The sequence below is a fragment of the Schistocerca nitens genome, chromosome 6 (genome assembly GCF_023898315.1).
Source record: "Schistocerca nitens isolate TAMUIC-IGC-003100 chromosome 6, iqSchNite1.1, whole genome shotgun sequence".
In the NCBI taxonomy this organism is placed as follows: Eukaryota; Metazoa; Arthropoda; class Insecta; order Orthoptera; family Acrididae; genus Schistocerca; species Schistocerca nitens.
The window spans coordinates 114,772,337-114,800,335 of NC_064619.1; the positions used below are offsets into that span (position 1 = coordinate 114,772,337).

General features: G+C 42.3%; 2 protein-coding genes and 1 long non-coding RNA gene across 3 annotated transcripts in view; 1 reads left to right on the top strand and 2 right to left on the bottom strand.

Annotated features, from left to right (window-relative positions):
- LOC126263135 (RNA-binding protein 8A) overlaps positions 1-1,281 on the bottom strand; it is a 73,335-nt gene extending 72,054 nt beyond the window's left edge. Inside the window, exon 1 of the mRNA XM_049960159.1 lies at positions 1,127-1,281. Coding sequence (XP_049816116.1) covers positions 1,127-1,187 — 61 coding nt within the window. The 5' untranslated portion in view covers positions 1,188-1,281. The remainder of the gene's footprint in view (positions 1-1,126) is intronic.
- A 265-nt stretch (positions 1,282-1,546) lies between these two features.
- The window catches only part of LOC126262516 (geranylgeranyl transferase type-2 subunit beta), an 88,209-nt gene continuing 61,756 nt past the window's right edge, over positions 1,547-27,999 (top strand). The window contains exons 1-3 of the mRNA XM_049959189.1: positions 1,547-1,789; positions 1,866-1,973; positions 2,294-2,491. Coding sequence (XP_049815146.1) covers positions 1,787-1,789; positions 1,866-1,973; positions 2,294-2,491 — 309 coding nt within the window. The 5' untranslated portion in view covers positions 1,547-1,786. The remainder of the gene's footprint in view (positions 1,790-1,865; positions 1,974-2,293; positions 2,492-27,999) is intronic.
- Positions 12,012-27,878, bottom strand: LOC126262517 (uncharacterized). The gene is made up of 3 exons (XR_007546737.1): positions 27,709-27,878; positions 26,042-26,232; positions 12,012-12,058 (listed from the first exon to the last, which is right to left on the bottom strand). It is a non-coding gene; the product is annotated as an uncharacterized LOC126262517 (long non-coding RNA).

Consider the following 27,999-nt stretch of genomic DNA (forward strand, 5'->3'; position numbering starts at 1 on the left):
TCGTTCAGTCCCACCCGTCGGCTTTGACCCGTGACGTTCTTTTGTTAGGTATGGATATGACTTCTAAGTGTACTAGTGCACGTCTGGGGGCTTAAATGGGGGACGACATGTTGTCCGTCATTAAGCTCCTGCAACTTTTTGGGCTTGTTACGGAGATAGTGAAATGCGACATACGCAAGCAGAACATGCAAGTTACGGGTTAGTGTGAAGTACTGCAGCTTTTTTTTAAGGTAAGTAGTAGTTTTTTTGGGTCTGTTGTTTGCGTGTTATGATTTTCGTTGGGGTTTTTATTCGGTGTTGGTGGCTGATGTTTTGGTATTGGCACTTGTGGTTAATTTATGTATCTTAGGGAAAAGTACTAGATTTCAAATTTTTTTGTATCATCGGTTGTATTTGAGCTGCATAGGTCATGGGAAGTGACCGATTGCAATTTGTCGTCGTAGCTATGTGTGTGTTGGTATAGTGAGTTGCTGTTGACCTATATAGGTCAAGTGAAGTGTCAGATTCCAATTTTTGTTGTTTTAGGTATTGGTTTTGTGGTATCGATAGTTGTGGTGTGATGATAATTTTTGGGTAGTTGGTTTTTATTTTGCGTTCTTTTTGTGAATTATAAATGTGGAAAACTTAAATAGCAAATCGATTACCTTGCAAGTCAATCTCCATCAACGATCAAAACACAGGTTGGTTGATAATGGACAAAAATTAAAATGTCAGTAGCGTAACAGGAATGGTAATAAACGGAGCATCGACGGGGTTACAACACCCCAAATGAGATACCGAGGAAAATCGCTGTAAGCCTTCTTAATCATCAATAATGAGAGAGCAAAGAGCGAAAATGAATGCATCTACGACGAAACAAACGGAGGCGTAATATCGAACTGTGGGAGGGCATGTATGTTTGGTCATGAGAAAACCAGCACGGCAACTATCACGCGTCATCCACAAATGAGCGAGAGAGGTGAATATTATAGCACAATGAATTTTTTATTTTTTAGAATCCAAATTTATTGGTCTGGAATAATGTAATACACAATGGATATATACGCAAGGGTACAAAGCTAACATACACATATGGATATGAAAGCTCTATGTTAGTCACATAATAAAAGGGTTAAACATTACTTACGATCGCCTTCGTCATCAACTTCAAATTCTTCAGCGTTATCTATGTCCAGAACATCAGCCATCCTCAAATAAAACTACTACTGCTAATATGATAACAACAGACACAAACTTGGTCTTCGAGCAAAAACAACCCGGCACACTGCCACCAGCAACAACTTTTCCAAAGACTGTAATATGAATATACTACACACACTGGTCATCTACGATAATGCATACATTTATTTTATATAAATTTTATTGGCTTTTTAAATGGAGTTATTCTTTGTGTTGTGTAATACGATTTGTATTTATTTTCTAGTTTAGGAAATCACTTAATGTTTTCGTCCTAAAGTTTTAAAAGAATTTCGAAAGTTCGAGGGTACAATCATTGGCTTTTCATATTAAGTTATTATGTAGCGTGGTATGGCTGGTACGTAGGAGTAAATAAAAATTAAAGAAATATTTACAGATTTTCAAATTTCCATAGCAAAGATAGCTGTCCCACGTAGAAGTGTACGTCTTTCTTAACTTTGGCTCTTGGTACTTTGGTAGTGTTTACATTCGGGTAGTAGTTGGGTGATTATGTTGTTGAGGTTAGGGAAAATTTTTCCAATTTGTTGGTTTTTGCGAGTGTTCGTAATTTGAAATAAAACTGTCACAGACATAAAGCCGCCGAAAAGACATGGTGAGTTATAATTCGTTTTAATTGGTCCTGGTGTCTGTCGTTTGGTATACTTACGCAGGAAAAATTTTGTCTGCAGGCTGCACTTGTGAAAGATGTCGCATTGAATGACAGTCATCCAAAAGAATTGCTGCTACAGAAGCATTCAGATTACATCGCTTCTTATGGAATGAATAAAGACGAATATGTAAGGGATCGTGAAAAATGATCATTCACTTTTACCAGCAAGTATAATGGCATAGTATAGTTTTAATAATATGCTAGACAATAGCTGTATTTCATTATATCAGTTGAGTAGTTACCAAAACTTTCGTATTTCAATTTATTAGTTGTTAACTCGATTCCTTCGGCGTGAACCGTAAGTCTGGATGAAATAAGTAACCACTTATGTGTAGATGTGAGAATTAGTGTTTCATTTTTTGGTCTATCTTTTTCAAACGTAGTGAATATTGTTAATAGTCTGCCGTTATATGCATGAAATGATATGATGTAGTTTTTCACTTGCAGGAGTACTGTATGACTGAGTACCTGCGAATGTCTGGAATGTACTGGGGTTTAACTGCTATTGAGCTAATGGGTAATTTAGACAGGATGAATAAGCAAGAAATTTTGGATTTCATTAGGATGTGCCAGGATGAATCTGGAGGAATATCAGCAAGTGTTGGACATGACCCTCATTTGCTTTATACATTAAGCGCTGTTCAGGTAAGCTACTAGAAAAATTTGTGTGTGTGAGAGAGTGAGAGAGAGAGAGAGAGAGAGAGAGAGAGAGAGAGAGAGAGAGAGGAGATGAAGAAGATGATGATGATGATAACAGTGCCAATTGTAAGTTAAACAAAATTACAGTTTGCCCGTATGTGACACTATTGTTGTCATAGTATTTTTTTAAAATTTATTCATATATATATCAGTACCGATGGGGGGAAAATTCAAAATCGCAACTGCCAGAAAAAAAAAAAAAAAAACATTCTTTGCACTTTTCTTCAGATGTTGTTCATTCTGGTATCAAATATTCATGTCCCTAATTCCTCCCTCCCTTTTGCATTCCTGTGCTAGTATGAAGTACTTGTTTTAATCTTTCATGCTGTTGTAATAATGATCAATTTAGTACATCACTAACAAACACAAATGCAATACATACAGAAAATTGGTCACCATAAATTTGTTCATCCCACTTTCATACTCTCCATTTTGATGCTGAAACTCTGACTTCTCAAGTCAAGGAGTTAAAAATCACTGTTGATAACATTTTCCACCCTCTAGTGTTGCTGCGGGTGTGAGATTGTCCCAATGCTAGAGACTTTTGCTTACAGAGGTAGGGAACCAATAAGTAGGCATATAGTCGAAGTATCTACATGTGGGAAATACGGAAGTGTCCGATCATGCCTGTCTGCTTTGACCCATGACATCACAAATATGGCGGAAACGACCATAAACCAAGATTCCAATATGGCACGTATAAAGTTGTTACATACACATTATGAGGACAAAAATACATCGAAAAACAAACACACACACTTTCCAAATAAGCCTAATGACACTAACAGGACAAGCGCAGGAAATGGGGTGTTTTTGGGTGGGGGCAAACTAAATATAAACAAATTTAGACACCCACCCCGATACAAAACCACACAAAACGATGGAAAAAACCGACATCACAAAACTCCCCAAATACCACTAAACACAATATCATCTGGAATTGGACACTTCCCTTGACCTATATAGCTCAACAGCAGCTTCCGATCCCATAACTTAGGATCAAACACTTCCCTTGGCATATATAGCTCAAAAACATCTCCCGATACCAATACCAACATACACAGCCACACATTGGGATCGAACACTTCCCTTGACCTGCACAGTGTTAATTTTGTCTGTCATATCCATTCCTGAACAAAAACAACAACCTATTATTTGACTAAAATTACCACACGACATACAGCGAACAACACTACATTAATCATAGCGTGTAGGCTTTCACGGCCGGCGTCTTCAGTAATTAAAACTTCCGGGCTAAGAGGCCGTGGTCCAGTCGTAGACTCACCTCAGATGATGTTGCCCGCAGCTGGCAACGAAACGTCAGGGAGAAGTATTTCTACTATTGGACCACGGCCTCTTAGCCCAGAAGTTTTAATTACTGAACACTACATTAACCTTCACACAGAATCGTTAACTCACTGAAACGAATTCCACTACAAACACAGCCGACACTCTTAACAATTCTTGATAATGAACAAAAGCAAACTGAGCCCATTACACCACACAAACGAAAACCCTGAACATACCACCAGAGAGCACAACAAACCACAACACGACGACATTTACAAACACGCCACACTCACAAACCAAACTTCGCGCTGTCATGACGTCACACACGACAACACCCTTATGTCACGGGTCAAAGCCAACGCGTGGGATCTGACGCTTCTGTCGACCCTACATGTGTACTATACAAACTACAGTGAAGTGAATGGCAGAGGTTTCTGCCCACTGTACCAGTTATTAGGGCTTTTTTCATATCCCATTTGCTTCTAGAGCAAGGGGTGAGTGGTTGCTTTTAAATGCATCGCTGCGCGCTGCGATTAGCCTAATCTTGTCTTCGATATCCTTACTGAGTACATTTATAGTTTCATAGGTACACTACAGGAGTGAATGGTTTGAGTCCCTGGAATTGTTAATGCTCTGCTGAAGCAACTGTTCAGAAATGTGGCTGTCTCTATGTATTTGTTCTGAGTTACAAATGTAAAAATTACTCCAGAGAGGTTTTCCACTTTCCAGTTGAATAGCTGCCGAGGTATAAGAATTTGATTGTCATATGGACGTTGCGAACTTTCTCGTGTTGCCAACCTCTTAAATGTGCCCCCAACTCCATCTCAACGCCCATTTCCATGAGCTGTTGCTGCCATTAAGCCTCTATACCAAAATCAGCTTGATGAAAACATAGATTTAAATATTTTTTCTTGGTACTGAGCAGCAGCACCATCAGAAAAGTAGTATATTTTTGTATGTTCAAAGTGTTTTCTTGAGGATTCAGTGAGCTTTTTCTGGAAGTACGAAGACAGTAACTTGTTCTCAAAAGAACAGTTACTGTTGATGACCGTGCAGCTTTTCCCTGGAATAAATGATGACTAACTAACAACCTCAGCTGTCGACAGGTGTTGTTGATATACCTCGATGTGGACAGCTGAAAAAATGTGTGCCCCGACCGGGACTCGAACCCAGGATCTCCTGCTTACATGGCAGACGCTCTATCCATCTGAGCCACCGAGGACACAGATGAATAGCGCAACTGCAGGGACTTATCCGTTGCATGCTTCCTGTGAGACTCACATTCCCAACTGTCCACAATTCTACATATGTATTGTACCTTATAGACATTTACCCATCCACTCATTATTCCCGCACGATTTGGCGATTCCCGTAAGAGTTTGGGCAACCTGTGCGCATTCGCACAGATGAAGGTTTGGCGATTCCCGTAAGAGTTTGGGCAACCTGTGCGCATTCGCACAGATGAAGGTCAATGGCTGGGTAGCCTTTAACTATATATACGAAGACAGTAACTTGTTCTCGAAAGTTGGGAATGTGAGTCTCACGGGAAGCGTGCAAGGGAGAAGTCCCTGCAGTCGCGCTATTCATCTGTGTCCTCGGTGGCTCGGATGGATAGAGCGTCTGCCATGTAAGCAGGAGATCCCGGGTTCGAGTCCCTGTCGGGCACACATTTTTTCAGCTGTCCACATCGAGGTATATCTACAACACCTGTCGGCAGCTGAGGTTGTTAGTTAGTCATCATTTTTTCTGGAAGCACTAGACAGCCACAGTGTTATGGTTGGTTGGTTGTTTGGGGAAGGAGACCAAACAGCGTGGTCATCGGTCTCATCGGATTAGGGAAGGACGGGGAAGGAAGTCGGCCGTGGCCTTTCAGAGGAACCATCCCGGCATTTGCCTGGAGTGATTTAGGGAAATCACGGAAAACCTAAATCAGGATGGCCGGACGCGGGATTGAACCGTCGTCCTCCCGAATGCGAGTCCAGTGTCTAACCACTGCGCCACCTCGCTCGGTACAGTGTTATGTTCAAGACAGTGTGAAATAACAACATAACTGAGATGTTCTGTTTCTGTTTTTCCTTTGTAGTACACAACAAATGAGTGAACAGTGGCTTGCTGATGTGTCCAATAAATAATAATAATGGCATGTGACGAGGGCCCCTGATCTGGTAAACCGCTCGCCTGGTCCAAGTCTTTCGATTTGACGCCACTTCGGCGACTTGCGCGTCGATGGGGATGAAATGATGATTAGGACAACACCACACCCAGTCCCTGAGCCGAGAAATTCTCTGACCCAGCTGGGAATCGAACCCGGGCCCTTAGGAGTGACAGTCCGTCGCACTGACCACTCAGCTACCGGGGGCAGACATGTGTCCAATGATAGCTCTGGACGTCATCCTGCATCAGATATGAGTAGTTCTCTGAAAAATCACAGTACACAGCTAATTGTGACTCTTGTACTGTTTCTCCAATGTGTTTCCTAAATGAACTTCATTGTTTTGTATTTGTTGCATTCCGCAACTTTTATTTTGTGTCGAATGTTTACCTGGGTAAATGTCTGAGGAGGAACAGTCTCATTGGTGAAAGTTCACATCAAGTAGAAACTTTCTATTGTTGCAAAGAGTGAAAAAATATTATGACAGGGATTGTCAATACGATCAGTAGCCTAAAGCATTGAGACAAATGCTATACAAGTTTTTCTTGTAAAATTACAAAATAACTATAATTTTTACAAAAGTGTGTACTGTGTCGGCTGATTTCAGACAATGCCAAGAATATTTAAAAGCAAGAAAGATGCTAAAATGTGGTGTGGTTATAACCTGGAACTTTTAGGTAGAGCTGCTCATGATATTGAGGAAAATTGTCGTATATAGAAAAGTGAGTGGTTTATATGATATAACTAGATCGACATCTCAGTGTTCCCATCTTGTTAACATGTGCTGTTTTGCCGACCTGGACCCTACTGCAGACAACCTACTGTCATATCTAGCGGAAAAAATTTTTCAGGCATTTATTGTACAACGTATGTTTCTCTTTGCATGTATCCTGTATGAAAGACTTTGTTTCAGTATGAACCATTTATGAAATATGACGCTTTTTATGATTCCATGATTCCTGATCCTCACCACACGTAACTGTCTGTTGGATATGAAAACCAAAATCTCGAGAATGAAGTGCGATATCGTTCTGCTGTCAGTTTTAAATAAAATTATGATATCTTGTCTAGATTTTATTTGCTGCATTGTATTGTCTAAAATTAACCATGTGCAAAATCTATGCAATGCGATTTTTATCTCTGCAAACTCTTCAAAATTTTGTCCATTGCACTACTCATTTTTATGTGGCACAGTAACTGTGAGGAATAACAAAAAGAAATTTAGTTATTTATGGAGCAAAGATATAAAATTGTAAGATGGTGAAAACCCAATTTTTTTGCCATGTAGTTCCTGTAAAATGGGGCCATAAGTGTTTCACAGCAGCCGGAACATGGTCTCTCTGCACAGCCGAGCCGTATACCCAAAGCAGCGCCCAGCATGGAGAGACAGCACATCTGTAGAAGCATTAATTACCTCAATCCTTGTCACTTTCTCCTAATGATGGATTTCCTTTATATGTGTTAAAAGTTACTAAAATCAAATAGGAAGAATGCAGAATTTAAAAAATAGTAGTGGTTTCAGGCCTGAATTCACCCCATATATTTTGAAATTTTGGACAGAGCTATAAAAAACGTGTGTCTGAAAGGCAAATACAGGTACACATGGACAAATTGTGACATTCTGTAGTGACACTGTGAGCTACCATTCACACAGGATGCCACAAATTTTGTGATGCAGTTACGCATTTTGCAGTATGGCGTCATCAGTCTTACCTGATGTGATTTGGGAATGCGTTAATGTTGTGGATTTACTCCTTGTATGACCTGATCCCATGATGATCCCAAAAGAAACTTTGAGATGTGCAAGAGTATAGTGCAAGGAAATTTTGTGATTATTCAAAATTTTAAAAGTATGTCTGGTTTAGAAAACTAAAATTTATTGAACTTAAAAAAAAAAAATAATTAAAAACCATCATGTTGCATACCAAATGGAAGTCCATTAAAGAGCTTTAAAATGACACATTTTCCAGGTCTGTATCTCATCTATTTCCTGACACTCCAAGGTGTAGCAATTTTAAGATTCAAGGCTTAATAAATTTTTAATTAAATCACGGAAAAAAATGTATGGTTTTCATTCATAACTATGTAGGAAGACTAGGTACTCCAAGTTTCGTCAAAATCTAAGAGGTCAAGGTAAATTTCCGCTCAAAATTTTGTTGATTTGACATGGATTGATGCGTTACTAAAATTTAAGAAAGAGAAAAAAGTTTGTTTTATTCAATGATTACTTCAATTTTTAATGTAACTAACCTTCTATAGCACCACACGTCAAACAGTTCAGTTGTCTTGTGTTCTGGTTCTCCTGCAATTTGTGATTCACAACAACACAATCCTGTGCTCCAAATCTACATTCTCAGAAAATTGTTCTCAAATTAGGGCTGATGTTTGATGCTATTAGGTTTCTCCTGACCAGGAATTTCCTCATTTCCTGCCCTAGTCCTTGTGCTTCAGTGTTTTGAGACTTCTTATGTTGATATAAAGATGATTGTAGCATACATTGTTGTTGTTGTTGTTGTGGTCTTCAGTCCTGAGACTGGTTTGATGCAGCTCTCCATGCTACTCTATCCTGTGCAAGCTTCTTCATCTCCCAGTACCTACTGCAACCTACATCCTTCTGAATCTGCTTAGTGTATGCATCTCTTGGTCTCCCCCTACGATTTTTACCCTCCACGCTGCCCTCCAATACTAAATTGGTGATCCCTTGATGCCTCAGAACATGTCCTACCAACCGATCCCTTCTTCTGGTCAAGTTGTGCCACAAACTCCTCTTCTCCCCAATCCTATTCAGTACCTCCTCATTAGTTATGTGATCTACCCATCTAATCTTCAGCATTCTTCTGTAGCACCACATTTCGAAAGCTTCTATTCTCTTCTTGTCCAAACTATTTATCGTCCATGTTTCACTTCCATACATGGCTACACTCCATACAAATACTTTCAGAAAAGACTTCCTGACACTTAAATCTATACTCGATGTTAACAAATTTCTCTTCTTCAGAAACGCTTTCCTTGCCATTGCCAGTCTACATTTTATATCCTCTCTACTTCGACCATCATCAGTTATTTTGCTCCCCAAATACCAAAACTCCTTTACTACTTTAAGTGTCTCATTTCCTAATCTAATACCTTCAACATCACCCGACTTAATTCGACTACATTCCATTATCCTCGTTTTGCTTTTGTTGATGTTCATCTTATACCCTCCTTTCAAGACACTGTCCATTCCGTTCAACTGCTCTTCCAAGTCCTTTGCTGTCTCTGACAGAATTACAATGTCATCGGCGAACCTCAAAGTTTTTATTTCTTCTCCATGGATTTTAATACCTACTCCGAATTTTTCTTTTGTTTCCTTTACTGCTTGCTCAATATACAGATTGAATAACATCGGGGAGAGGCTACAACCCTGTCTCACTCCTTTCCAAACCACTGCTTCCCTTTCATGTCCCTCGACTCTTATAACTGCCATCTGGTTTCTGTACAAATTGTAAATAGCCTTTCGCTCCCTGTATTTTACCCCTGCCACCTTTAGAATTTGAAAGAGAGTATTCCAGTCAACATTGTCAAAAGCTTTCTCTAAGTCTACAAATGCTAGAAACGTAGGTTTGCCTTTCCTTAATCTTTCTTCTAAGATAAGTCGTAAGGTCAGTATTGCCTCACGTGTTCCAGTATTTCTACGGAATCCAAACTGATCTTCCCCGAGGTCGGCTTCTACTAGTTTTTCCATTCGTCTGTAAAGAATTCGTGTTAGTATTTTGCAGCTGTGGCTTATTAAACTGATTGTTCGGTAATTCTCACATCTGTCAACACCTGCTTTCTTTGGAATTGGAATTATTATATTCTTCTTGAAGTCTGAGGGTATTTCGCCTGTTTCATACATCTTGCTTACCAGATGGTAGAGTTTCGTCAGGGCTTGCTGTCCCAAAGCCGTCAGTAGTTCCAATGGAATGTTGTCTACTCCGGGGGCCTTGTTTCGACTCAGGTCTTTCAGTGCTCTGTCAAATTCTTCACGCAGTATCGTATCTCCCATTTCATCTTCATCTACATCCTCTTCCATTTCCATAATATTGTCCTCAAGTACATCGCCCTTGTATAGACCCTCTATATACTCCTTCCACCTTTCTGCTTTCCCTTCTTTGCTTAGAACTGGGTTTCCATCTGAGCTCTTGATGTTCATACAAGTGGTTCTCTTATCTCCAAAGGTCTCTTTAATTTTCCTGTAGGCAGTATCTATCTTACCCCTAGTGAGATAAGCCTCTACATCCTTACATTTGTCCTCTAGCCATCTCTGCTTAGCCATTTTGCACTTCCTGTCGATCTCATTTTTGAGACGTTTGTATTCCTTTTTGCCTGCTTCATTTACTGCATTTTTATATTTTCTCCTTTCATCAATTAAATTCAATATTTCTTCTGTTACCCAAGGATTTCTACTAGCCCTCGTCTTTTTACCTACTTGATCCTCTGCTGCCTTCACTACTTCATCCCTCAAAGCTACCCATTCTTCTTCTACTGTATTTCTTTCCCCCATTCCCGTCAATTGTTCCCTTATGCTCTCCCTGAAACTCTGTACAACCTCTGGTTCTTTCAGTTTATCCAGGTCCCATCTCCTTAAATTCCCACCTTTTTGCAGTTTCTTCAGTTTCACTCTACAGGTCACAACCATTAGATTGTGGTCAGAGTCCACATCTGCCCCTGGAAATGTCTTACAATTTAAAACCTGGTTCCTAAATCTCTGTCTTACCATTGTATAATCTATCTGATACCTTTTAGTATCTCCAGGGTTCTTCCATGTATACAACCTTCTATCATGATTCTTAAACCAAGTATTAGCTATGATTAAGTTGTGCTCTGTGCAAAATTCTACCAGGCGGCTTCCTCTTTCATTTCTTAGCCCCAATCCATATTCACCTACTACGTTTCCTTCTCTCCCTTTCCCTACACTCGAATTCCAGTCACCCATGACTATTAAATTTTCGTCTCCCTTCACTATCTGAATAATTTCTTTTATTTCATCATACATTTCTTCAATTTCTTCGTCATCTGCAGAGCTAGTTGGCATATAAACTTGTACTACTGTAGTAGGTGTGGGCTTCGTATCTATCTTGGCCACAATAATGGTGGTTAGCACACTGGACTCGCATTCGGGAGGACGACGGTTCAATCCTGTCTCCGGCCATCCTGATTTAGGTTTTCCGTGATTTCCCTAAATCGTTTCAGGCAAATGCTGGGATGGTTCCTTTGAAAGGGCACGGCCGATTTCCTTCCCAATCCTTCCCTAACCCGAGCTTGCGCTCCGTCTCTAATGACCTCGTTGTCGACGGGACGTTAAACACTAACCACCACCACAATAATGCGTTCACTAAGCTGTTTGTAGTAGCTTACCCGCGTTCCTATTCATTATTAAACCTACTCCTGCATTACCCCTATTTGACTTTGTGTTTATAACCCTGTAGTCACCTGACCAGAAGTCTTGTTCCTCCTGCCACCGAACTTCACTAATTCCCACTATATCTAACTGTAACCTATCCATTTCTCTTTTCAAATTTTCTAACCTACCTGCCCGATTAAGGGACCTGACATTCCACGCTCCGATCCGTAGAACGCCAGTTTTCTTTCTCCTGATAACGACATCCTCTTGAGTAGTCCCCGCCCGGAGATCCGAATGGGGGACTATTTTACCTCCGGAATATTTTACCCAAGAGGACGCCATCATCATTTAATCATACAGTAAAGCTGCATGCCCTCGGGAAAAATTACGGCCGTAGTTTCCCCTTGCTTTCAGCCGTTCGCAGTACCAGCACAGCAAGGCCGTTTTGGTTATTGTTACAAGGCCAGATCAGTCAATCATCCAGACTGTTGCCCTTGCAACTACTGAAAAGGCTGCTGCCCCTCTTCAGGAACCACACGTTTGTCTGGCCTCTCAACAGATACCCCTCCGTTGTGGTTGTACCTACGGTACGGCTATCTGTATCGCTGAGGCACGCAAGCCTCCCCACCAACGGCAAGGTCCATGGTTCATGGGGGGGGTGTAGCATACAGTTGAAATGGTTAGTTGTAAAATCTGTCTTTGTGACCTGTTTAAATAAAAGAAAATAGAAAGTATTATTATATCATGGGTGTCACCAAAACAGCAATTATCTCTTATTTCACAAAGTATTCTATGCTATTCTTGTGAGTGCACAGCGATTGTTGAAATACATACAGAACAAGGACCACAAAAAAAAAAAAGAGTTACCAATATTAGAGTGCCAAAAGTATAGTCGCATAAAACTAAGAGGATAATGGACACACTACAAACATGTGAAAGTAAAGGTCTGTCATGGTCTCTTCAAAGAAACCATATCAGCATTTGCTTTACCAATTAGAGAAAGTATGGAAAAACCTACTCAGGCTGTTTGTGCCACTCACCATAACCATATTTCTCAGTCAGGCATTGATTCACCGAAAGTTGATGCACACTCCATGGTACACAGTGGCCCCTAATTATGTAAATGATGTTTGACTGGCTGCAGTATTTGTAATTCTGGACAACACTATATAGCCTGGGAGTGGGGATAATGGTCACTAGACGTAGAACCATTAGTGTATGCCAGGCAGCATGGCTGGACGGTTTTGTCTGGAACAGCGTGTGCATTGTATATTCTGCAGCAAACAGTTATGTTGATGTAAGATAGAGGAAGGCAGTCAAGTTTGGAGACAGTGGTCCTTCTGTGTTAACAGTTGCAACAATAAACAATAAATTTGATGCTACTGGTAGTGTTTTGCATGTAAAGGGAGCAGGTAGGGGCCCTGGTGTATGCGTACCGATAGTAACAGAGCTCGTGTGTTGGAAGCCGTTAGCTCATTCCCTGGGAAACCAAACTCTCAAAGGTGACCTTTACTGTCTGCACAATAAGACATTAATGACCTATGGTGGCACCAAGGTGGTGCCGTACCAGTGCGAGAGTGGCTGAATCAGTCGACTTATGGCTGTCAAGTGGTCAGCTCGTTCTCCCAGTTGGACACCACCTGACTTTTTCTAATGGAGTGTCCTAAAGGACAAAGTGTGTCAACATTACATGCGCAGTTTGGCCAAAGTACAGGAAACTGTAAAACAAGAGTTCCACAGGATACTAGTACAGGTGTGTCATGTTGCTTGACAATGTTGCTCTTCCTCTCCATGCATGTATCAGGTTGGATGGTGCATTGGCGAACCAGTGCCATGGAGAACAGAGGTTAAAATTCTTGTAACGAAAGGTATGAGAGCAACTTGTTTATGTTTGATTTTACATTCAAGTGCCGTTGCTAGCAGTCTCTGAAACAACATTTACATAATTATGGGCCAGCCTGTATATTACGTTTGTTATTGGAATTTTTGTGGCAAGCAGCAGAATGTCATACATCATAGGAAGCAGTAAAACAACAGATATCATTGCACCACTTGACATCACATTTAACTCGCTATTTCTTCCATCAGTGGTAGCAGATACAACTATCATTGTATCTGGAAAAAATGCCCACAGAAAACAGCAGCAGTAAACATTCATGTGAGATATCCTATTCAGGGATTGTCTGTTACTGTGAATTTAAATTTGACTATTTCATATGGGCATTTAGGCAAACAGGAGTCATGCGCTGCTTTGATTTATTCCTGAAGGTGGACAACACTTTGATGTTTGTTATGCTGTTTGGAAGCTTATTGTAAAAAAAGTCTGTCTGCACATACTTGATATTTATCCAACAGTCTTACTTTCTCTTTCATAATTGCTCCAATTTGTAATGTTCTTATTATGTATGTACCGATGTATGAGTTTACGTTTTCCTGGAGTATGGTGATTTAGAAACAATTTCAGATATTCAGCTGGGTAGCATCTTCCATATGATGCAGTATTTCAGCAAACATGGCTCGTTACAATCTTCAGACAGTTGTGATGTCTGATTTCTCTCTTCTGCTGGGCACATACCTACATAACCCCCCCCCCCCCCCCCCGCCTCCCCGCCCTCCTCTGTTGCGCTAGAGTCCATAGCTTGGCTCCTCTGGGAAGGTAGAGGGGAAGTGTATGGCCAGGGTACACAGCATGGTCCTCAGTCTCTTTGCCACCACGATGAGGGTGGGATGTAGCTGATCTGGAGAAGTTGTGGCTATGTGGTGTGATCTAAGCTCTTCTGTTGGGCATAGCATGAATGGATCTTTCCAAAGACAGCCGTGCTTTGAGCATGCACAAGGCTAGCCATACATTGCAACAATTATTTAGGACCATTGAAGGGCCCGAAATGATTCAAGCAACATCACTCACAGACTGCCCTCATCACATTTATGCAGCACTGTGTAGTGAATTGCTACCTAATTAAACACAGTAAGAAGGAACACTCAGAGTACTCTCTCTCCTCCTTGGGAATGCACATTTCTTCATCCCAGATGTGGACCAAATTCTGTAGTTTACGGGCCTCCAAAGATCAACATCATCTCCTCCCATGGTGGTATTTCTGCTTGTGCAGCTGTTCTTGCTAAACACCTCATGACCCACTTAGTGACAGTGTCAGTATCCTCTTCTTATCCGACTATCCTTTTGAAAAATTAAGAGTGAAGTTGAAGTTATCCTCCTGTTCTCTAGCCTTCATAACCCTGAACATTGTACAGTTGGCTCTCAGAGCCGTCAGACTCCGCCTGCCCCCTTGATGGTGGAGGACACTTCCCTCCCTGTTGCTCCTGCACAACCTACTTCAGGAGCAACACCTCCCCCCCTCCCCCCAACTATGGGGAACGTCAGTCCCCACTTATCAACCATAGAAGCGTAAGTCTTCTTCGGCTCCTCCCGCCAGGAAGGGATCCATTGGGTCACTTCCTTCCCAGGTTCCTAGCAGTGGCAAAGCTGACACCCGACAGTGGCTGAAGCAGCCACATGTAGGTCGTAGGGCTTCACAGTCCCCCGCAGCCCCTGAGACTAAATCAGTGAAGCCCTCCCACCTGGACAAACCTAAGGAGCAGTGAGAGAAACCTAAAAAGAAAAAGACCTCCCAAGAACCAAGGCACTGCGGTGGCACCCGCACCACCACTACCTACAGGTTCTGTGTCTTAGGATGAGGTGGAGATTCTGGCATCCGCTGAGGACCTAGATGTTGCTGGGCCCTCAGACACAATGGATGTCAATTGCAGAAGTACTCATCTTGTGTCAACAGGTGACCTTGAGGCGTAGACTGCCTCATTGAGTGTTTCATGCCTTCCCAGTCTCATGATCACGTAATCCTCCAGTGAAATTGTGGTGGTTTTTTCTGCCACCTGGCTGAGCTACAGCAACTGTTAAGCTTTACACAGGTGTAAAGCTTAACAGTTGCCATATACTTTCTGCATTGCCCTCCAGGAAACCTGGTTTTCAGCAATCCGGACCCCTGCCCTCCGTGGCTATAAGGGATATTACAGGAACCGTAGCAACTATAATAGTGTGTCAGGTGAAGTTTGTGTCTGTGTCCTAAACTCAGTATGTAGTGAACCTGTGCCCCTTCAAACCCCCTTGAAGCTGTGGCTGTCAGGATAAGGACGATGCAGGAAATAACTGTCTGCAATGTATATCTTCCTCCAGATGGTGCAGTACCCCTGAATGTATTGGCTGCACTGATTGATCAACTCCCTAAACCTTTCTTACTTTTGGGAGATTTTAACGCGCATATCCCCTTGTGGGGTAGTGCCATGTTTACTGGCCAAGGTAGGGAGGTCAAAAGTTTACTGTCACAGCTCGACCTCTGCCTCTTAAATACAGGTTCCCCACACATTTCAGTGTGCCACATGGCACATATCTGGGCTTTGATCTCTCGGTTTGCAGTCCTGGCCTTCCCCCATCTATCCATTGGAGAGAACTTGACAACCTGTGTGGTAGTGACCACTTCCCCATCTTCCTGTCACTCCCCTGGCGTCATGCCCACAGACGCCTGCCCATATGGGCCTTAAACAAGGCCTTCACCTCTGAATCTCCTCCACATGGTGCCATTGATGTCGTCATTGAGCAGGTCACTACAACAATCGTTTCTGCAGTGGAAAACGTGATCCCTCGTTCTTTAGGGTGCCCACGATGAAGACAGTCCCTTGGTGGTCGCTGGAAGTCACTGAGGCAATTAAAGAGTGTTGGCAAGCTCTGCAGCAACATAAGCAGCACCCTTTCCTAGAGCACCTAATAACCTTTAAGCGGCTTCGTGCCCGCTTTCGCTGTACCAGACCCCAATACGTATCCCTGACATTAACATCAACAGCTTGTTATGTACTGACACAAACACGAGTGCTGAACACTATGCTCGAGCCTCTGCCTCAGAGAACTACCCCCCAAGCCTTTCAGACCCTCAGACTGTGGATGGAAAGGAAAGTCCTCTCGTTCACTACAAGCCACAGTGAACCCTATAACGCCCCATTTACAGAGTGGGAGCATCTCAGTGCCCTTGCACATTGCCCTGACACAGCTCCTGGGTCGGATCGGATCCACAGTCAGATGATTAAACATCTCTCGTCTGACTACAAGCGATATCTCATCATCATCTTCAACCAGATCTGATTTGATGGTGTCTTTCCATCACAGTGGCAGGAGAGCAGCATCATTCTGGTGCTAAAACCCAGTAAAAATCTGCTTGATGTGGATAGCGATCTGCCCATCGGCCTCACCAATGTTCTCTGTAAGCTGCTGGAACGCATGGTTTGTCGGCAGTTGGGTTGGGTCCTGGAGTCACGTAGCCTACTGGCTCCATGCCAGGGGGCTTCCACCAGGGTTTCTCTACCACTGATAATTTAGTATCCCTCGAGTCTGCCCTCCGAACAGCCTTTTCCAGATGCCAACACCTGGTTACCATCTTTTTTTGACTTATGTAAAGTATACGACATGACCTGGTGATATCATATCCTTTCCACATTGTATGAGTGAGGTCTCTGGGGCCTGCTCCCAATTTTTATCCGAAACTTTCTGTCGTTCCGTACTTTCTGTGCCCAAGTCGGTGCCTCCCATAGTTCCGACCGTATTCAGGAGAACGGCATTCCGCAGGCCTCCGTATTGAGTGTATCTCTCTTTTTAGTGGCCATTAACAGACTAGCAGCAGCTGTAGGGCCATCAGTCTCCCCTTCTCTGTATGCGGATGACTTCTGCATTTCATATTGCTCCTCCAGAACTGGAGATGCTGAGCGGCACCTACAGGGAGCTATTCACAAGGCGCAGTCGTGGTCTCTAGCCCACAGCTTCTAGTTTTCAGTCACAAAGTCGTGTGTCATGCACTTCTTTTGGCATTGTACCATTCATCTGGAACCTGAACTTTATCTGAATGCTGATCCACTCACTGTATTGGAGACGTATCGATTCTTAGGACTGGTTTTCAATGCCCGATTGACTTGGCTACCTCACCTTTGTCAGCTTAAGCGGGTTTGGTGGCAGCACCTCAATGCTCTCCGCTGCCTGAGCAACACCAGCTGGGGTGCAGATCGCTCTACGCAGAGCTCTTGTTCAATCTCGCCTTGACTATGGGAGTCTGGCTTACAGTTCAGCGGCACCCTCAGTGTTGCGTTTACTTGACCCAGTGCACCACTGTGGCTTTCATCTAGTGACGGGAGGTTTTAGAATGAGTCCAGTGACCAGTGTCCTCGTGGAGGCCAGGATCCCTCCATTGCGGATCCGACATGCGCAACTGCTTGCTAGTTATGTTGCACACATTTGTAGTTCTCCTGAGCATCTGAATTACCATCTCCTTTTTCCACCTGCAGCAGTTCATCTCCCGCATCGGTGGCCCAGGTCAGAGCTCACGATTGCGGCTTGCGTGCGATCCCTTCTCTCTGAACTGGAGTCCTTCCCTTTACCACCTCTACTTGAGGTCCATTCATGTACACCTCCATGGTGTACACCTTGGCCGAAGCTTCATCTGGAGCTTTTGCATGACCCTAAGGACTCCATTAACCCCACCACTCTCCGCTGTCACTTCCTCTCAATTCTTGACATGTTCCCGGGCTCTGAAGTTGTTTACACTGACAGCTCGATGGCTGATGGTAATGTTGGCTTCGCTTATGTCCACAGAGGCCATATTGAACAGCATCCCTTGCCCGCTGGCTGCAGTGTGTTCACTGCAGAGCTTGTGGCCATATCTCGTGCACTTCAGTAGATCCGTTTCTGTTCTGGTGAGTCGTTTCTTCTCTGTTCTGACTCCCTGAGCAGCTTACAAGCTGTCGACCTGTGCTACCGTCGTCATCCTTTGGTAGTGAACATCCAGGAGTCCATCCCTGCCCTGGAACGGTCCAGTCATTCAGTGGTGTTTGTGTGGACCCCAGGACATGTCAGAATCCCAGGCTACAAATTTGCTGACAGGCTGGCCAAACAAGCTACACGGAAACCGCTCCTGGAGATGGGCATCTCTGAAACTGACCTGCACTCTGTCTTACGCCACAAGGTTTTTCGTCTTTGGGAGACGGAGTGGCATAACAGTATGCACAGCAAATTGTGTGTCATTAAGGAGACTGTGAATGTCTTCCCTACAGGCTTCTCGCAGGGAATCAGTTGTCCCTTGTCGGCTCCGCATTGGCCATAAGTGGCTCACACATGGTTACCTCCTCCATTGCAAGGACCCACCTCAGTGTCGCTGTGGCTCCCAAATGACAGTCATCCACCTCTTGCTGGACTGCCCACTTTTAGCCACTCTGCAGTCGACTTTTTAACTTTCGCAGCACTCTTCTTTCGGCGCTGGGCGACAATACCTCAACAACAGCTTTAGTTTTACGTTTTATTCGTGAGGGTTGGTTTTATCATTTGATCTGAGTTGTAGCGCATGTCCTTTGTCCCTCTGTGTCCTCCACGCTAGGGCCTTTAGGGTGGAGGTTTTAATGTGTTGCAGAGTGGCTAGCTTCTCGTTTTTTATTCTCATGGTCAGCCAGCCATGGTAATTTGCTTTCTTGTTTTTAATCTCTTCTCGCTGTTTCTTGCCTCTCTCTGTGGTTTTCTTGTAATGTTTTGCCATTGTAGTGTTTGTTGTCCTGTCATTCTTCTGGTTCTTCCTTTCTCTTGTTATTGTGATGTACATTGTCTTTGTGTTCTTCATTCCCTTGCGTAATTGTTCTACTGGGAACATGGGACCGATGGCCTCACAGTTTGGTCCCTCCCCCCTTTTAAACCAACCAATCAGGGCTTACGATTGTGGTTTGCGTCCGGTCCCTTCTGTGCGATCTGAAGTCTTTCCCATTACCACCTCTCCTCGAGGTCCATTAACATACACCTCCATGGTGTACACCTAGGCCGCAGATTCTTCTGGACCTTTTGCATGGCCCTAAGGACTCCGTTAATTCTGTGGCTCTCCACTATCTTTTCCTCTCAATTCTCGACATGTACCGAAGCCATGAATTGGTTTACACTGACAGCTCGATGGCTGATGGTCACGCAGGCTTTGCCTATGTTCATGGAGGACATATTGAACAGCACTCCTTGCTAGATGGCTGCAGTGTTTTCACTGCAGATCTGGCGGCCACATCTCGTGCTCTTGAGCGTACTGACTCCTTGAGCAGCCTACAAGCTATCGACCAGTGCCACCCTCGCCATCCTTTGGTTGCATCCATTCGGAAGTCCATCTATGCTCTGGAATGGTCCCATTGTTCAGTGGTGTTTATGTGGACCCCAGGACACATCAGAATCCCAGGCTACGAACTTGCCAACAGACTACGCAGAAACCACTTCTGGAGATGGGCATCTCCGAAACTGACCTGCGTTCTGTCTTATGCTGCAGGGTTTTTCGGCTTTGGCGGGCAGAATGGCGTATCAGTAAACTCAACAAACTGCGTGTCATTAAGGAGACTACAAATGTTTGGAAGTCTTTCATGCGGTCTTCTCACAAGGAATCAGTTGTCCTCTGCCAGCTCCCCACTGGCCATACATGGCTAACGCATGGTTACCTCCTCCGCTGCGAGGACCCACCTCGGTGTCGCTGTGGCTCACAACTGGTGGTCGTCCTCCTCTTGCTGGACTGCCCACTTTCAGCCGCTCCATGGCGGACTTTTAACTTTCCCAGCACCCTACCTTTGGTGTTGGGTGACAATGCTTCAACAGCACCTTTAGTTTTACGTTTTATTCGTGATGGTGGGTTTTACCATTTGACGTAAGTTTTAGCATATGTCCTTTGTCCCTCTGTGTCCTTCACCCTAGTGCTTTTAGGGTGGCGGTTTTAATATGTTGCAGAGTGGCTGGCTTTTCCTTCTTATTCTCATGGTCAGCCAGCCATGATAATCTGCTCTCTTGTTTTTATCTTGTCTACATGTTTCTCTCTGTGGGTTTCTAGTCCGATTTTGTCCATTTTAGTGTTTGTTGCCCTTCTGTTATTCTTGTGGTCTTCTCCTTTCTTCCAGCTGTGTTTTGTGTGTCTCAATTATTTTACTCTCACCCTTGTGAAATTATTTTAATCTGAATGAGGGGCCGATGACCTAGCAGTTTGGTCCCTCCTCCCCTCTTTCAAACCAACCAACCTCAGCAGTGCAGGAAAAGATAGATTAGATAGATTACTACTTATCATAAAGAAGACATGTTAAGCTGCATGCAGACGCAATAAAAAGACATTTACACAATGATTTTGGCCACAACCATCATCAGCAAAAGAGAAAACACGCCACTGATACAAACAAGCCAGCACACCTCTCGCACACATGACTGCCAACTCTGGCAGCTCATGCCAAAATAATGCTGAATTAAATAGTGAGCCTTTCACTGACTCAGAACTCTTGGCTCATTACAAGATACTGCTCCAGGGCCTGATTAAGTTCACAATCAGATGATCCAACTTCTGATCACAGAATACATCACAGACTCCATATGCTTAGTGTCTTGTGTTTGGCTATAACATGTTTTCCTTTTGCAGCAGAAGGATAGTGTCATCATCCCAATCCTTAAATCGAACAAAAACCCAACATCCATCAGTGGCTACCACCTCACTATAATCCTCTGCAACCAGCTTGAAAGAATTGTAGCCCACAGATTATGCTTGGTACCTTTTGTCCTTCCTATCAGCATGGATTCTGGGAGGGATGCTCCTCAATTAAACACTTGCTTAGGTTGAAGACAACTCTGCAGCAGGATTTTTCTAAATGCCAACATTTTACTGTAATCTTTTTTGACCTACTTCAGGCGTACGTCACAGCTTGTCTCCATCACAGTTTACTTTTGAGACTCCATATTAATTTTTATTCATCAGTTTTTATCCTTACGATGGTTTTGGGGTTGAGTTGGAATGTAGCTCCCCACAGGTTCAAGGGAAAGACATCTCTCAGGACTCCATGGATGGGCTACTGATCTCTGTTGGGTCAGTAACTACCCCATTGTGTGTCATTGACTCCTGCATTTGGTATAGCTAAAAATGGGTAACCTTGGCAGAACACTAGCTCCAAGGAGCCATCCAGAGAGGCTCCAGTTGAACCCTATCCCTCGGATGACAGTTTTGTCCCACGAAAACATGAATTATGTAACTCTGCTGTCATACCACAATTTATCGTGATGCAGAACTTGGGTACTTAGCACGTCAATGTTGTTGCTCAGTTCTGCTTTTTGGGACTCCTCTTTGGTAAAAAGCTCACATGGCTGCCCCATATTTGTCAACTTAAGACCAGCTGCATGAAAAAGCTGAATGCACTCTGGTTCCTTGCCCACCTTTCTTGTCAGGCAGAATGCGCTACTCTACTCTGTAATTACTGGGTCTTGGCCTTGTCCCAACTGGACTTTGGTTGCCGGGTTTATTGCTCAGTGGCATCTTCAGTTCAGCCCTGAACTTAATTTACCTAGTACATCATCGTGAAGTAAGACTGGTTACAGGCACCTTCTGGGCTACTCCTCTAGAAGTCTCCTTGTTGAAGTGAGAATCTTACCTCTTCAGTTCTGATCAACCTACACTTTCTCACTTGCACAATTACCATATAACAATTTTCTTGTTATCATACTGACCAAATTATTTTTCATACAGGGGGTGTTAACCCACTGATGTTCACTCTCGGGTGGGTTTACCAGTTGGAATTCTCTTCAAGACTATATACTGGGACCTATGCCTACACGCCTTAGAATATGCTCCCCACGTGTTCCCAGGCACAGCTCCTCAGTTAATACTCAGTCCATGAATTAGAAACAATCTATTTCAAGGACCTAAAATTTCAGTCACACTCATGATCTTTTGTCATCTGTTCCTTTTAGTTTTTCAGTAGTATCAGGATGCTACCTTCATTTACACTAACTGCTGTGAAACCATGGGTAGGAGGAGATATGATTTTACATCTCACCCCCGGTCAGGAACAACATTTGTTGTTTTTTTTTGAAGCTGAAAGCCATCAACAGAGCCCTGTATTTTAGAGAATAGATATCCATTGACTCCCATTTTAATTTATAGAGACTCAGTGAGCAGTCTCCAGGATTTTGATGAATGGTACTGTTGTTACCCTGTGATATCTGCTATTCACAATCTTCTCTCTGATCCAGACAGTACTCAATGCTCAGTTGTCCACCTCCATGCCATGTGGGTATCCCAGGGAATGAACTGTCTGTCCATTTTGGTAGAAAGGTGATTACTTACTCAACATTCACTCTGATGATTTTATGCACAGATCTGCAGGTGCAGATAAGATGTCTACTCACTCGGAGATGAAACAGTACTTGCTGGACCACTGCCCCTCCATGCCAAGATTACACTTGCATGACCGCTCCTGGTTACCAGTGCTCTGGTCATACTAGATTACCTCTTAGTTTTATCTTATGTAGTGAGTGAGCCTCACACTGTGGTTGTGGAGCCCTATCAACAGTAGCTCAAATTCTGGTGAATTGCCACCTCCTTCTTACTCTCCATGCCAAACGTGGTTTTCTCTATTCTTTGCTTCTGATATTGGCAAACAATCTGTGGACAGTTTAACTGGTACTTCATTGTCCCTGAGAAAGTGGAATTTATTCTCTGATGTCTTAACCTTTTAAGTGAACTGATACATTACATGACCAGTCGTGGTCCATATGCTCTGTATCTGTACAAAATCGAAGAGACATTGTGGGACTGTGTGTTCTACAAAGATGCAGCGGATAATGTCTGTCGGGCATTAAGAATGTTGGAGCCCAAGCAGCTCCAAGGTATGAGCTAGCCTGAAACCTGTTGGACAATACTGCAGCCAAGTATCCAGGAAAACCAGGGGTAAACTTCATGAGACATTCAGCCACATATTAGTGTGCTTCCGTCCCAGCTGGACAACATACTCAGCAGATGGAGAGAAGAGAGCTGAGGTCAGTAACTACTGAAGGAAATCATTTTTCAAGAATTACATTGGTGCAGTTGATAATGGAAGTGTGGATTCAGATGTTACAGTGAATTGTGCAATCGCCTATAGTGGAAACACTGCTAACGTGCTGCCCTGCGCCCAAGGAATACAGTAGACTGTGGTTGTTGAATGGTTTAGTATGAGAGCAAATTCAGTGGTGGAAACAGTAATCTACAGTGTAAAAGCACCTTCCTCAATGAACTAAAACAGAACAATTTTTAGTGCTAACAGTAGTTTTACTTGGTGGGTGGTGGGTTCAAGGTTTTTTTTCCACTATAGTACATACATTTATTATTATCCACAAAATTGTGAATTATGTGGCCAATTTTAGCTTATTATGTAACAGGTTGTAATTGTGAAGGATAAATAATATATCAAAAATGTTAATGGGCCTACTACATACTGCGTACAATGTTAAATAACGCATGAAGATATCCCTTCTAACACTTCTGTCCTCTTACCTTTTAACAGATTTATTGTTTTTGTCACATCATACTCATCTGTTTGGAATAGAAAAAGACTTTCTCTTACTTCAACAGTGTGAAATTTTATTTTTGCTCTGTGAGCTTTATGTCCTCTCTGTCTACATCCATATAGTGCAGGTTGAAAATGAAGGTAACTTCATGTGATTCTGAAAAAAACATTGGCATCCTTTCTTAGAATTACATTTCTTTGCTTTATAGTAGATGAATCTTTACTTCCTGCTTTTCTGTAATTCCAGACAATCTGTGTAATTTTTCCAGAAGTTTGAATTGAGTTACTGAAATACCTTGATTTTGTGTCTCAATAATATGTATTAGCTTTTCCCCCACAACATTAGACAACTCGTTATCATTTGACTTTTTCCATTCGTCTCTGGCATTTTCACGTTCAGAAGTAAGCTGATCTTCCTACCTCCCCCTCCCCCTCCCCCTCCCCTCCCCTCCTCTTCTTCCTTATTTTCCATTTTATCTTAGAACAAGCAGTACTTAACTAATAGCTTCAGAGTTCAGCAGAAAGCTTCTCATCCCTGGACTGAGGAACAGGATGTCCACATGAGGAACCAGTTTCCTGTTTTCAAGCATTTTTGATGGATTTATCAACATTACTTCCATGGAGATTAATTTTTTTATTTATTTGTTCATCCAGGGATCATCTCTCAATAATTTAGGATTTGTCATCATAATACAGTGATGATAAATAGATCAAATATACATAAACATAGACTATATATGTATGTTTTTATAAGGATAGGACAAGTAATCACCATGAAATTGCTGAAGAAACCATTTTGGGATTTGCCTAAAAAGATTTAGGAAAATTGAGATCATGATGACGAGACAGAACCATCTCCATCATCCCAAATATAAGATCAGTGTCTTAATAATTGCACACCCCTTACCTCCATGTAGTACAATGTTCTTTTGATTATCCACAGTTTGCACAAGATAAATGTAATGGCTGTCTTGATAAGACCACCGTTGGAAGGGTGAAGATCCATTTTTCTTGTAACTTGGAATGGCTTAGCAGCTCTGCCATGCAGTGTGGAGGTGAGAACCAGTCAGCAAAAGACTAACAGCTGCAGAATACTCATTATTTAACACCAAATTCATAGATACATTGCAGAAAACAGGTGTACAACCTGTCCCAAGGGTGCAGTCAGACTATGGCTCGTGTGAAGTGAGACTGCAGTGCGCTTCTGGAATGGGAGGCAGCAGTGGACTAGGTTGGGGCTAATGCAATGCCATGTTCAACACAGCTGGAGCTGAAATGGTGGTCAGCAAGCAGCCAAGGCCTCACGGCTTTGATTACACCACACCAGTTGGGATAGTACAGTGATTATCACAAAACACTAATTTCCTCCTCCTCCTCCTCGTCCTCCTCGGAATACACTGTCGTACTGAAGTATTGGACGTGGGATATCCACATCCGGGCTTGTGCATACAAGTGGCAGTTGGTGATAACTGTCATGCAGATGCTGGGCAGATAGTGGACCCAGCTGACAGTTTGTTTGGGCAACGTGTGGTAGCTCAATCAGTGTGCATAAATAACACTTCGGTAATGGTTTCTTTGGCTGCAACTCATAGAAGTGTCACATAGTAAAGTTGATCCAACATTGACATGAGACCACTCTACATATTTTACTGTTGCAAGGCCGCCTTGTTGCGGACAATCAACTGCTCTGGCAATTTTGTTAGCTGTAATATAAAACATTATTTTGCACAGAATCACTGTACACACTGTGGACACCCACTGGTGGCTCTAGGCCTTGGACAGGATGTTATTTCCCTTGCATTCCATTCAGACTATTTGGAAAACTGCCTCCATTCCTCTAAACATGCTACTATGCCTCATGCACATCTCCATGTCCATGTGTCAGCATCCCTGCATGTCAGGCTGCGCTCAGGAGAATGTCATTAGTATCACACACTATAGATCTTGACACAGTTTTCTTGTAAAATCATTACATTGAGGTCACGTATAATAATATGACAGGGTGTTGTAGTTTTCTCTTTCTATTATTAACTCCTACCCTGAGTCTTCTAAGAATCTTTAATCGTGTCGTATGCATTACTTGTAAAGCATATTGTAGCTGTGTTTTTAAATAGATCCATTTTAGTTATTTTTCTCATATCTTTGGCCAATTTATTTTAAAATTTTATTTCATGGGAGAAAATGCTATTTTGAGTTATTTGTTTGTTTTTTTCCTTTGGTAAATTTAAATCCGGGCTGGTTCATGTTCCATAATTTTGCATGTAACTGTTATTGAAATACTTATTAATGCTTTCCTTGATGTGTACAACAGACAAGTAGATATACTCACTTGGTACAGTAAATGTATACATTTTTCTAAGCCGTTCTTCACGACAAATCCATTTACTATGTTTAGTTACTATTCTTACAGTCCTTTTCTGCAGTTGGGAAATTTTGCCTTGTTTTGTGCCTTTGATCCCCCGAAAAGAATCCGTGAAGACAGAAATTTCCTCCTCAGTTTTGTCTCATGGAATTAGATATCTAAAATAAGTAAAATTAAGAATTGAATGTACATAGAAATAGTATGTTCCTACAAGACATTGGTTGTTATAAATTGAAGAGAGTAGCATGACAATGACATTCTTGCTGCCAGTATCTTTGTGTGTCCATCAATATTAATCGACTGTCAGTGTTCACCATTAAAAACTTTATTATACAATCTCTAGTTTCATTTGCTGTGCTCAGTGCAACAGAATATGCTGAAATGCATGCTGTTTGCTTTCTTTATGTACAATGTTAATTTACTAATCACTGCCCAATGTCAAACATCCTGGAGAGTTTCATTTGCCTTCTTTATTAGGAATTCTGGTGTCTTATCAGTTACTACGATGTTGCTTCTTCAGCAAAGATAACTTTTTCTCGATGTATTATATTGTCTGGAATGTAATTGATATATATTAAGAGTAGAAGAGGACAATATATGCCCCTGAGGTTCATTTTTTTTCCCCCCCTTCAGATAATACATGACCGACCTCATTTGAACTCTTCTGTCAAGAGAGTTAATTTTGAGCTGGAACGGCTGCTCATGTCGCGTGCGGGGTCACACATAGGTGTGGTTCATGTTGATTCTCTCAGTAGGTGGGATTATACTAGGCATGGCCTTCACCTCAACAGGAAGGGGAAGGGTAAATTGGCTGGTGAAATAGCAGGAAAGTTAAAGGGGGGAGGCACTGTCATGAGTGGTAAAATACCAATGGTTATAGGATTCTGAAAAGACCCTTTTTTAGCGTAGGGAGGACAGAAAGAAAGCAAATTTTAAGAGAGGTTAGAACTGAGACAAACCTTCAGTTTGAGAAAGAAATCAAAAAACATAATTCCAGCTTATTACATCAGCATAAACAGCCATTGGTTAAGAATTTTCAACTGTCAGCAGATATTTTAACTCCACCCAATTTTAACTCAGTCAATGTGAAATGTCAGCTATCTTTATTGCATCAAAATATTCGAGGACTGAGAAATATAATTAATGAATTAACTATCTGCATAGATGAATTAGAGTCTTCAAACCCAGCTGACATACCGTATTTACTCGAATCTAAGCCGCACTTTTTTTCCGGTATTTGTAATCCAAAAAGCCGCCTGCGGCTTAGAATCGAGTGCAAAGCAAGTGGAAGTTCTGAAAAATGTTGGTAGGTGCCGCCACAACTAACTTCTGCCATCGAATATATGTAGCGCTACACAGGCATGCTTTGTAGGCACAAAGATAAATACTGGCTCAAAAACCTCCGCGTCAGTAAATAAATTAAAAAAAAAAAAAGTGGAAGACGAGCTTTTTTTTTCTCCGCCCCGAGTTTAGACCACTGCATTTTCATACATTATCCAACGAAGTAAATACAAATTCCATATTGTTCATCTTCGAATGTAGCAGAATTTCAATGTACTACAAAAATCAGACATGCAAGACTGTTTGGGATGTTTGTCAATATGGCCAACTCTACTTTCTGAATTTTTTCCTACCTGTGAGAAGAGATGGTTGCTAATAGGAACCTGATGAAATGTGAATCACATGCAGTATTCTCTTCACCATAAGAATAATACCAATGTCAACATTTTGCCATGTATTCTTTCGTGTTTGCTGCTATCTCATTTAAATCCTGTCTGCCTAATAAACTACAAAACTAGAGTGAGACAACACAGCAAACGCGGAAGAATATACGTATCGTGTCATGTTTATATTCGTATTATTCTTATGCCTAGTAGTGATACAGTCAGAAATGAAGCATGGCAACTGACTAGATTTTTAATTCT